A 13,080-nucleotide genomic window follows, 5' to 3' on the forward strand; every position below is an offset into this window, starting at 1 on the left:
TCACTCTGAACATTGCTATAGCAACACAATACTGATTCATAAGACTTATCTAGATTGTAAAAGAACTGAGGACACTTAAAATTCATATCTTAGTGACTGTTGTAACTATGACAGTAAGTATTGGTTCCTGCTTACTACATGCTCCTTCTAACTCCAGGTGGCCTGTTGGTCTTGGTCCTTCTTGGCTGAACACTTGACTTGGGTGGAGAGGTGGCAATGCCTGATAAAGAAGACTGAGCTGTACACAGGGCTGAAGCAACACCTTGGAAATATGACTGGTGGTGGCCTACTGCCCGTTGTGAACCCCACTTCTGACTTAGACTTTGATTACTTCTGCTGGCACTGCCATGCCCAAATGCCCATCAAAAGTGATATTTTGCATATTTTAAATTGATATGATGCATAGTGGTTAAAAAACATGGAAAGAGATTATTACGACTTTCCATGTCTCCAAAGTTTTGAGTAACAAAATAAACCTCACAATCATCATACATTGCTTTATTATTGAATATATTTTAAAACAGAGCTACACTGCATTAGCATACACATGTATATTAGAAATGCAAAGCACAAATTTGAGGTTCACCAACTTTGTTTTCAGAGAATGAAAGGGAATAACACTGAGTCGACAAACAAGAAAAATGATGACGATTTTATTGATAAATGTTTTAAATGTTATCTGAAATTTCATTTGAGTATAACTGTATTAATTTAGAGGAATATGCTTAAAGGATGTCATAATTTTTCAAATGGCAAATATAACTCTATAAAGCTTTGAGGTTTTCCACTTTTACATTTGTGTATTTATGGGCATTGGTCACACTTACTGAAGAAGAAATAATATTGCATTGATCACACATGATCTTGTGCCTCAGTTGTCAAAACAGAATTCCTATAAGGTCACAGATTTTCTGGCTCCAACCATTATAAGTGAGCTCCAGAAAGGAAATGTTTTGGTGAAACAGCCTGCTTCCCACAACAGTCATTTTCTTATATTCTTGGTTTGAGCCTAGCCTTTAATGGCTGAGCCATCTCTCCAGCCCAATAGTCTCAAATGAGCACACAGCACGAAGAATGAGAGGCTGCAGACTTGCACGTAGCCTCCTGGAACTGCATAAATTCCTCATCCCAATTCCCTCTATAAAGTCTAAGTACCTCTTCCTTCCTTGCAGCCCTATATTTCCCATGAAAGAGTGCTTGTCCTTTACTGTTTGAAGTACTTTCATCTGTTGAGGTCAGACGGTGGTCTTTTTCCTGCCTTCTGTCTGTATACTCTGTGCTCCAAATCTAACAAAGCAGCCATGAGCTGGTGTAAGGATGACATCCTACTTCCCTATCAAGTTGTTATGACAACACAGCCTAACCAGGACCACTTAGTAGATAGAGGATTCATTTGACCGAACAATGCCAGGTTGCAGTTCATCATAGCATGGAAGTCACAGCAACAGAAGCTTGAGTGAAGTTGTCATACCATACCCATAATCAGGAAAAAAAGGGCATAGAATGCTTCCAAGACATGTTCTACTCAGTCTTTCCACTTCACTCAGAGTGCACGACAGATCTGGAAAAGGAGCTGCCCATGGTCAGGCTGTATCTTCCTACAGGGTTTATAGAAATCTGCCACAGATGCTCACACACAAACATAATCCAGATGAGTCCATACTGAGATTCTCTTCATGGTAATTCCACCCTGAGTCAAGTTGACTGAACTTGATGGAGCCTCTTTCTTTCTTTCTTCCTTCCTTCCTTCCTTCCTTCCTTCCTTCCTTTCTTTCTTTGTTTGCTCCTTCTGTTTTAGAAGCATATGTTTCTTTATTAATATATCTCCTAGCATAATCTAGTAATAAGCTTAATATCTTTTTTGTGGCTATGCAAATTTATTTTTTAAATTTTTATCTAATTTTATTAATGTATTTTTTACATTCCGACCTCAGTTCTCCCTCTCTCCTCTCCTCCCATTCTCTCCACTCCCTGCTCCTCCTATCTGCTCCACAGAGAGGGTAAATCCTCCTAGTGTAAGTCTACAAAGTCTGTCCCATCATTTAGTTGAGGCAGAACCAAGGCACCTCTCCACCTTTACACCCCTGTGTCTGTGCTGGGCATGGCATGTCTCCATTTAGAAACGGCTCCACTCAGTCAGTTTGTGCATTAGTGTTAGGTCTTGTACCCACTGCCAGTGGCCTCAGATATTGTCCCAGAAACATCATTGTGACCTAAATTAAGGGAGTCTAGTTTGGTCTTATTCAGGTTCCCCATTTGTCAGACATTAGTTATTGATCTCTCACTAGCTTGGGTCAGCTGATTCTGTGGGTTTCCTCATCATAGTTCTGACTCCTTTGTTCATATTTTTGTTCCTCCCTCACTTTGATTGTAGTCCAGGAGTTTGGCCCATTGGTTAGTTTTGGATTTCTGCATCTGCTTCCAAACAGATGGAGAGTGTTTCTAAGGCTCCTGAGGTGGTGAGCATAAGCTGTTACACTTCCTAACACTAATCTTCAGTCTGAAGTAGGAAGAAGCCAACATTTGTCCCTCTAGTGCACACTACATAGGCATCCACTGCAGTCACTGTTTATGTGTAACTAAGTTGTATCTTCAAGTCTCTTGGAGACTTGAACCAGTCAGTAAAAATCATTAAGAAAGTCTACTAAACAACCATTAGGGAAGCAAACATACCTCAGGAATTATTGTATGATTTCACCCAGCTATGCCAATTTTCCTGGAAGCAGATGGAGCACCAATGACAGACCAAAGCAATGACTGCAGACAAGTCCATCTTGGGGAACTAACACATTTATTTACATTACTTACAGGAGCATGGATGATCCAAAATCATTCAGCCACAGTCCTCTCCAGCATCTTACAGGTTTGTGTTCAGCTCCCCCTGCAGCCCCAGACACTGTACACTCAGAGCACAGAAGTACACAGCAGAATCACTCAGGTGCACAGAGGCTTTCTTCAGGTGGAAGGAAGACTTCCTCTTCTGAAACTCAGCCTTAAAGCCATTCACGCCATGAACCACAGGGTCTCCTGAAATGTACCTGAGGAGAAACTGAAGGCCTTGGCCATGGTGATGCATGTACCAGAAGAGGTAAGAAGCTCCACCATAGGAACAATTGCATCTGAGTGCCACAGAGTTGCCTTCGAAGACAGAGACATAAGAATCAGGCTGAATAACTGACTGTGCTTGGATGTCTCCTGCAAAATCAATAAATGTGATGCAGACTTCATGGAGAAAAATGTTCTTACTACAATTCAAGTGAGAAAAACACTGATTCATGTACATACATAAATAATGAGAATGTTTTACTCACCCAGGAAAAAATGCACCCCCAGGAACGAGATGAGGACTGGAAGCATGGCTGAGCACTGGGAACACCTCTGCTGCCTTTCTGGAAAAGCTTGGCACATGCAGGGAAGTGGCTGAAGTCCCAGTTCTTGAAGACAATGGCACAAATCTGACTAGACACCTTCCACTTTTAGAAAAAATTCTAAAATAAGCCTGTAGAAGTGGCCCTGGTACTGGGAACTTTCTGGCGTCTGGCTATTTTCACTTCTTCACTTATCAGATGTTCTAAGAACTCATCCAGATACATTGAGCAACTGAGTGGAAGTGGGGATCAACTGTAGATATGGAAGCAGCTAATCTGTTCAACATCGCCCTCTGGCTCAGGATAAAGACGCTGAAGCAAATCTATGTCTTCTTTCTGTGTAGAACACACCTCATGTTCCTAAACTAATCTGTGCTGTGTTTGTTGAGTCCTAATCTAATGAAAAACAGGACATGCAAAATGGAAGGGTAATTTTCTTTAGAAAAAAATGGCCATATGTTAAAACTATTAAATTTGGAGGTCATCACCACTTGAATATAAACACATAAGTTGCAAGAAGCCCTGCTGCCTAAACATTGTCAAAATCCAGAGACTGGATCTTCAAAGTGTGTTTTGTTGAATCTTTGAATCCAGAGAAAAATCCTGCCTTCCAGGCATTTTCTCATAGCATTTTTTTTTTAGAGAGCCAGAACAATGGAATCAGTTTGAAGTTCTGTCTTATCCTTCTGACCAGGTGGCTCTTGGATCTGAGATGTCCTTATTTTTCTCCCCACATCTCTCCTCCTGCCCCATTCCTTCCTCAATTCTCTACCCCTACACCACCCCATGTTTAACTGAGAACAAAAAATCATTAGCAGTGTGTTTTCCTGAGGATTCCTTCTTACAGAAGAAATCCACATTTTCTCTCACAATTCATATGCAGAGAGCCCTCTCACTGACTGGTTGAAATGGAAACCAGTTTGTTCAGAAGCTATACATAACCCTACTGATTTCATGAAGGGAAGAGCTAAGGCTCCTTAGGCTTTTAGAATTGATTCTACTAAAGAGTCTACTTTTTATCCTAATCTGGATTTGGTACCTTCTAATATCCCTAAGTCCTTGTGGTGGTTGGAATAGTTATGACCCCCAGAGACTCATGTGTGTGAATGCTTGGCCCATAGGTAATGGCACTATTAGAAGGTGTGTCCTTGTTTGAGGAAGTGTGTCACTGTGGAAGCAGGCTTTAACTTCTTTTATGCTAAGGCTATACCCAGTGTGGCACAGTGTCTCCCTCTGCTGCCTACAGACCAAGATGTAGAACTCCTAGTTGCTTCTCCAGCACTATGTCTGCTTGTATGTTGCCATGTTTCCCACCATGATGATAATGTCTAAATGTCTGAACTACAAGCCGGCCCTACTTAAATGTTTGGCTTAAAAAGAGTTGCCATAGTCATGGTGTCTCTTCACAGCAATAGACATCCTAAATACAACAATCCTGGTCCACTTGTTTACTGAATGCCCTAAAGTTTGATCACTGTCTGTAAGGATTAATATCCCTATGGCAATTGCCTGAGCAATATAGGCTCCAACCAGAAGTGGAATGGGGAGAGATGTCCCTCACTTCTTGAGCCTTAAAGCCTGTGGTTCATCTCAAAGTGTGCTCTCTCTTCTTCTCACCATATAGTTACACCTGGGGCAGGATGTGCACTAGCACACACAGGAGGGATTTCTTGGAATGCCTTGGAAAATGGAAATTTAGGTACACCATTTGGGCATGCCCACCAAGTGGTCTCAGAGGCCATAAAGTATTCCTGATGATGATAATTGACCAGGAGAGAGGAATAGAAGCATCAAAGTAAAGTGAGTCTTGTAGGTCAAAGGCCCCGAACACCAGGCAGTTTCCAGCTCCCAGTAGTCCCCCAGTGTTAACATAGGCTTTACCCAGTTACAATTTTTTTTCCGCTGTTGGGCTGATGGTCTGACTGGTTCGTAAATCTATGTAGCAATGAGATCAAGGATTCAGGCACAGCCAACAATACTTACCAATTCCCAGATAGGAGTGATTAAGCAAAGGTTGAACCTTGTCAAGGGTAAAGAATATAAAAGGATTGGTGATTACATTTCTCCTCTGGCTTATGAAAAAGTTTTCTAATATCCTGAAAACTAGTCAGCAGTGGTGAAAGCACCCACTCATCTTCTCCATGTTCAGTAAGATATGTATTAGCACATTAGCAATGTGCTTTGCCAACAGATTGTGGGCAACAACCAATAGGATTGGCAATAACCTTAACTTTTGGGGGGTTTGATTAGATGTAACCCTGTCCTGTAACTAGAAGGTTGACAATAGTAGTGAAGATATCTAGTTGGGGCATTGTTTCCCCCATTATTTGGTGACTCCGCTGAGGCTTCTTTCATATGTGTATATATTTTAAGAAGCTCTTATCATAGTAGGTTTCCATAGAAGCCCTCAAACAGTCCTTAGTGTTGGTTGTCATTTCCTATATTACATCCCATGGTGCCACATGACAGACAGGTAGTAGGGACCACTCTCACAAGTTCACAATTTCAGACCTAGTTCACCCACACCTCCACCAACAGAGTTGACCCTACTCACCTGCCCAGGGGATGTACAGGGCCTGTTCTCCTGAGTGCTGCAGCTGGTGAGGAGCAGGTGCAGCTCTCCCACTCTTACAACCTCAGGGCCAGCTCTCCCACCCACCTCAGGCACAGAGGGGTCAGAGAGGGCATCTCTTCCTTCCCATACCACCATGTGTCAGATGAGGGGCGGGGCTAGATCTCTCATGCTCATGCTCACTCTGTTTAGTGCACCTGTGCCACTGTAAACAGGGTCAGCTCCACTGTGCTGCCCAGACAGGGTGCAGGGGCCACTTTCCCAAGTGCTGCAGCTGGTAAAGGGAAGGCCAATTCACTTACCTGCTAGAGGTGATAGGGATGAAGGAGGAGGGTGTCTGTTCCTCACTCCCAACACCACACCACAGATGAGGGAATTTGTACCAGCTATGCCCCAATCATGTCCTCAGGACTGGCTCACCTGAGCCCCTATCTACAGAGTGACTCTAGAGAGCTTCCCAGGTGAGGTGTAGGAGCCTCTCTCCTGAGTCCTCAGCCAGTGAGGGCAGGGACAACTTGTTACAGCCCTATCCTCTCTGCCTTTGGTGGTATCAAGACCCAGGGACATCAAAAGCGTCCATGGCTGCATCAGAGCCATGAACCCAGACCTGGGCCCCAGTAGCAGCCCAGGCCCAGACATTAACACAGCCCAAGGTGGCATTTAAACTGCCCACCCCTTTCACTTATCACCTCTTCCATCTCTTCAGACATGCCTCTGTCCATGGGACATAAACCATTCTGTGTGTGTGTGTCTCTCCCATACCACACCATATAGTTGCTCACCATAGTAGTACATGTCTGCCTGGTTCCACAAGGTCCCTGGCATGTGGGACTGTGTTTTCCCCTTAGATCCCATTGCCCCAAGCCTGTGTGTGGGTCCTAGTCCCACTCAGTCTTCCATGGAACTTAAAAGGACCATGTTCTCTCATCACAAAGCAGTCCTAATAGTGCCCAGCTGCCTATTGCCAGTCCTGGTTGGTGTGGACTTGTTTATGAAGTCCTGTCCTTGTCCTGGAGCTGGAAACCATGAGCTGCATTTGGTTGAGTACCACCCTCCCCAGCTGCATGGCGTGGGGTGCAGATGTTGCTCAGGATTTTATGCTTTTACCTAAGAAACACTCTTCTGTGTACATACAATATTTTCTTTCTGTGTTCATGTGCTGATTTGACAGCTAACACAATTAATGAATTGCAGTATTGTGACTGAGTGAAAGAAGCAAAACATGGGAGGATTCACACTGTGACTATATTATTCCAGCCTCCTGAGAAATCTCAGGAGAAAATGACACAACTCCACATTGTTGTCACTTGGGTGAAGTGTGGGGGCCTGTTAAAGGAGCTTGTGGCAATCTGGAGTTGAGGACATTTTCAGCAGTGACATGAATGGGACTGCTTGGACATTAACAAGCTTACATTTTCATGAGCTCTGTGCTTATATTTTCTGTCTTTAAAACCCCAAGGTGAGTAACAGAAACATTAACATCCTGATGGTAAGCAGTACCCCTCATCCAGGAAGTCTGGGGAAGGGGTGTCAAGGGTTGGAGCTAACAGCACAACACTGCTTTGTTTTAGAAACATGTGTGCTTTCTAGTAAAAACGTAAGGTTTACAAGGTAGAAAGGAAAACGCCGAAATATGAAGAAATTATGTGCTCTGACAGCATCCCCTGACATTGTTAAACTGAAGGACACTGGTCTTAAATTGAATTGATGTTAATGATGTCCAGATAGATTGATAACATAAAGGTACTAATTATATAGAATTTTTTCTAACAATTTGAGGAAGACATGGACAGCAAACACATGACCATCTTGGTCTAAAATAGGACTATGTTAGAAGACATCAAGACATGGCTATATTTTTATGAAAATGATACTATTTCAGAAAAGTGTGTGCACCTATGCAGACTCTTTCCATAACACCCAATACTAGAATCCTGATGCTCCCTGCCCAGCTGTGCCTTTGAGATTCATGTAAGGGAAGCTCTGTAGACCTATGTCAGTGAACAGGCAACTGTTTGGGGCAGAGAAACAGACTGACAGGAATCTCTGTCCTTTGGATAAATCACAGGTTTATTTCCATGATACTGCTTGGAAGGAGGTCATTGATATGGGGTAATTACTGATTTGTGGAGAATAAATGACAAGGAGGCCTTTACATATTTCCTGAAGCCTAGGTCTTGGAGCAGATGTCTGAGAGGGCACAGAGGTCTTCAAGCTTAGAAGTAGTGCTATGTGGAGAGTCTTCCTTTTTTAGTACTGTGACTTTAAGCCTTTCTGTTTTCATCCACAGAAAAAGGTAAAAGAGGATATAAGCTGAAGGAATCTGCCTGGCCTTTTCCCAAGTTCTGGACTAAACAAGTGTAGTTCTGTGTCACTATAGTGTAGGTCAGTACCTTCTTCATCCTGGGATGTCAGGGTATCAGAATTCTGATACCTATATCTTTCCCTTACAAGACTGGTTAGGAAAATAAAATAAAAAAACAAAAATCACAATCTTGGAAGAGTTTTCTTTCATTTCCAGTAGACTCTTATTGAGAAATGACATAAGCACCATTCCACCCACTCTTGAGGTCTAGGAAACAGCTCTGAGTGTTTGTGTCAGGGCTGCAGGTGTCTGCTGCACACTGTGCCTCTGTAGCACAGAAGTATGCAGCAGTATCTTCAGGCTGGGCAGCAGTGATGGACAGGGAACTGCTCTGGGTGGAGGTGTTAAGGGTCACTCTTAGTCTTCCACTCTGTTTCTCTTTCTCATTTGAACGTATTAAGATTAGCATGGCAGGGCCTCTGCCTAAGAACTGTCTGTACCACTGTAGGGAAGTTATGGATGTTTTATAACTGCAGTTCACATTGACATTTTTACCCTCCTGGATGTTCATGGCCCAAGGATTCTTTTCTTTTAGCTGGCTGTTTACTCCTGCATAGAAACACATGCCAGTGAACAGGAGTCAGTGTTTACATTTTCAAACTGCATCTCACATGTATGTGGACTTTGCTGTCTCTGTTACCCTCACCAGAAACACAAACTCACCTGTCAGTTGCAGAAATAGTGTCACTATCAACATGCCAAGAAGTCTGTCCATTCCTCCCAATGAAGAGCAGATCACAAGAGATGCAGCTTTGGGCCTGACACAATTATTTGGTTTCTGAGCATCTGCCTTGAAGAACCACAGAAGCAAGCTCAAACACCTCCCTCCCCACCCCCTCTCTTCTTCTCTTGCCAACCACATCACCTCCACTCCCCTCCCCCATTCTGTGAATTCAAACCCAGGAGTGTGAGGAAGGGGAACCATGACATCTGCTGGTGGCCCCATCATCTGGCTAAGAGAGCATGGTCTGCAAGGATGAGGAGTGTACACAGCTGTAAATACAATGTTTTTTGTTCTCTGCCCTTATTAAACTCTTGTTAGATTTCTTCAGCAGCATAGGGAAACAGAAGGCAGAAAAAGAGACTGGAGCCTGGTCTCCACAGGAAGGACAGACACTTTCCTTTAGGAAAGGGAGGTCTGTGTGAGGAAAGGATGGCAGTGAATGTATAAGGATGGTAGACAGTATTGTTTGAATCCATGAGGGGATAGAGCAGTTCCCCAGTCTCTTTGGTTGGCTTCCCAGGATGTGGCTAAGGGGTCCCAGGTCAGTTCCAGGTGCTAGAGCTCCCATTACTCATTCTTTTCTGCTCTGGTTCCTTTTGTTACTTTTGTTCTTCATCCTTTGTTTATCTCAGGAGTTTATTGGTATACTAAGAATATGCTTATTGTTGGGTAATCGATATATTGTTTTCAGAGATCTCACGATTATTCCGGCATCCTTACTTGCATGCAATATTCATTTACAATCTTCTTTAATGCTGATTTGGATATCTCAGATAGTCTTCACTGCCCTTGGGATATGTCTTTATGTCCTTTAACTTTAAAGGATTATTTTCTATATAGACTAATCATGGTTGAAGTTCAGTCCTTCTTTCTTACTTGCAACTGTTTATTTTCTTTTTCTATATACTTGGAATTTTGACAATCAAGAAATGAAGTAAGCTCTGATCTATACTTTTATTTTACCTTCTGTATTTATGGATTGTCATAACCATCAGCATCTTGAGAACAACTATGAAGACCAACCAGAGACTCTGAACCACAACCAAAGCAAGAACATAGGCAGAGCTATGCATGAAATGGAAATGTAATTTATGGCAACCAATAACACTTCCTCCTGAGAATAGAGCCATGGCATCAGTGGCAGTTCCTCAGGAAGATTGAAACCAACCTTCTTAAGATCAAGCTATACCACTCTTGGGCATATACTCAAACAATTTTCCATCTACTATAGAGGTACTTGTTAATCCATGTTCATTGCTGTTCTATTCATAGTAGTATTGTCAGATATTAAAAGCAACACAGAAGAATAGATAAAGAAAATGTGCATTCATACAATGGATTATTACCCAGTTTTGAAGAAAATGGCATCATGAAAATTGCTGACAAATGGATGGAACTACAAAAAACGTATTCTGCTTATATGATAGTCATTGTGAAGTCTATGACAACCAAGCTACACTCTAAAGAACTACAGAAGAATGGTGAAGTATAACGGAGTAGAGGAAACAGATAGGTCTTAATAAGAACTGAAAATAGAATGTATAACCATGGATGGAATGTAGGCTTTTTCTTGAGAAAAAGAGAAGGGTTGTGTGAGGGAATATAGGAAGAGGTAAATAAAATTAAGGGATATTGGAATGTTTGCATGGAAGGCTAATACAGTATAAAAGTCCTAAAATACATACATGCATGCAGGGTATGCTAATGAAATTGCCAAATAATGGAGAAGACAGAGTCCCAACTGGCCATCTCTTGTCACCAAATTAAGCTTCCAGTACCATGATTGGGGTAGATGTATTTGGGTTGTTGGCCAAAGAACCCCCCTTGGAACCCTAATTAAGACAAATGTTATGCCCATTAATCAGAGTGATTGGAGTAGGTTCTCCTTAAGGCTACTCGCTGTCTAGCCACAGGTCTTTGAATCTGATATTGATACCTAGTATGGGTTTCTAGTTGTGAAATGGGTCTCTAATCTACTAATCTAATGTTTGATGTCTCCAAGGATGTTTGTGTCACTACTGCACTAGTGGACACACGTTCCTACGTGAGTGGTTTTATATTTTACAAGTCTGTTGATAGGTATGACTGATGATTCAATTTCTCTTCTGGAAGCATAAATAAACCTTCCAGCACTGTAAATATAGCCAGTAGGAATGAAGCCTTCAGGTCCATAAGCATTTTGATTTCTCTGTGATCTGTGACTCAAGTATGTGGGGACTTCAGCAACAGCATCTTACTGTCAGTTCTTGAGAGTAACCAAGAACATTGGCAATGGCCTGTTTGGAATCTCATGAAAATTCAGTGACCAACAACCCCAAAGAGATAACCCATTCCAGACACTGTGCTTTTTGTTACACCATGTAATCCTATAGTAGATCAGTATGTATGTATGTATGTATATACACATATTACACATACATACATAAAGAGAGAGAGAAGAGAGGAATAGATGTAGATAATACATAGATAGATAGATAGATAGATAGATAGATAGATAGATAGATGATAGTTATAGATGCAGGTAGATAGACATGTTTATATCTTTGGAAGCTTCTGCAGTAGCAGTTTCAATATAACTTTTTTTAAAGCTCTCTAATGTTAGTTATCTCTCCCTCTGCCTCTTCAATACCTGCCCTTTAATCTTACATCCTATTCAACCACTCCTCCATTATTCACCTTTTACAGCTATGTTCAACTCTGATCATCGTCTCTAATTTCCAGAACACTGTCAGCATTCCAACTGGAACACTCATATCTGAAGATTCAAAGTTAACATTCACAGAAGAGAGAAATGTGGGATGATGAAGCAGGAAGATCATGAAGGTTAGGCAAGTTTAGCCTCCCAAATAAAATCCTGTCTGAAAAATAAATTAATGAACATAAATATAGGAAGGCAACAAATGAGCAGTTAACTGAGCCAAGAGACAAACTACAAATGAAAGAAAATATTGTTAGCTACTCATATGACAGAGGTTTGAACCATTAAACAATAAATTCCTAAAAATGAGCCATGGAAATGAACAGAGAATTCTAAAATGTAGAAATACAAATAGCCAATAATTGAAATAGTCTTAGTCATCATTGAAATGGATGTTAAAATAAGTTGATACTTCATCTCACCCATTCAGAAAATCTATCATCAAGTAATCAAGTTCTATCAAATGCTGGTGAAGATGTTGGTAAATAGGAGACTTCATTCACCATGGGTGAAAGCACACACTGATGTAACAACTATAGAAATCAGTGTGAAGCATCCTCAGAAATCTGAAAGAGGAAGTGTTGTAGGGTCCAGCTATGTAATTTCTGCATGTTTATGTGAAGAACAAATTCATAATATAGAAACACTTGATTAACCATGTTTATTGGTACTCTATTCGCAATTTCTAGGAAATGAATCCAGCCTAGATGGTCTTCAGCAAAAGAATGGATAATGAGATTTTGGTCGAGATTTTATATTGTATATTTGGAACAGAGTCAAATGAATGATGCCTTGTGAACACTGCTTAGGGGAACTGTGAGGGGCTGCAGGGAAAAAGGCAGAGGGCCTTTACCTCAGGTGCATTTTGTTCACAGGACTGATCTTGGACATGATTTCCTGCCCTCTGTGTGAAGCATTTATATTTAATTTATAAGACATACTTAGGTCTTATAGTTTTAAAACAGATGTCAGATCATAGCTATTGAACACAATTTTCAGGGTAATCTGAATATGGATATGCCTTTTGCCTTGCTTTTAAAGTTTCCCACATATAATCTACACAACATGACAAGAATTTGTGTTTAAATTGGTCTGTCCTCAGAAAGTTCTAGGAAGAGGCTGCTATCTTACTACTTAATATATGATTATTGGCATTTATTTACATGTTTTTCTTCTCATGTTTTGCTGAACCCAAACAGCCTTCTTTGGATCATTGCTTTCCTTGTTACATTTGTGTATAAAAATACACTCAAACTGCTGTAAGATTGTCATCAGCATTAGACTGGAATCTGTCCAATTGGTTCAGGTTCTGAGATACCAGAACCAACAGACAAGATCTGCAAAGGTCATCCA

General features: G+C 41.4%; 1 gene segment (V, D, J or C); it reads right to left on the bottom strand.

Annotated features, from left to right (window-relative positions):
- Positions 1-2,852: 2,852 nt before the first annotated feature.
- On the bottom strand, positions 2,853-3,357 carry LOC127230553 (T cell receptor alpha variable 8-3-like). The segment is given in 2 exon segments: positions 2,853-3,195; positions 3,312-3,357. Coding segments are annotated over 2 exon segments (384 nt in total).
- Between the last annotated feature and the right edge of the window lie 9,723 nt (positions 3,358-13,080).

This window comes from Phodopus roborovskii, unplaced genomic scaffold, assembly GCF_943737965.1.
Source record: "Phodopus roborovskii unplaced genomic scaffold, PHOROB, whole genome shotgun sequence".
In the NCBI taxonomy this organism is placed as follows: Eukaryota; Metazoa; Chordata; class Mammalia; order Rodentia; family Cricetidae; genus Phodopus; species Phodopus roborovskii.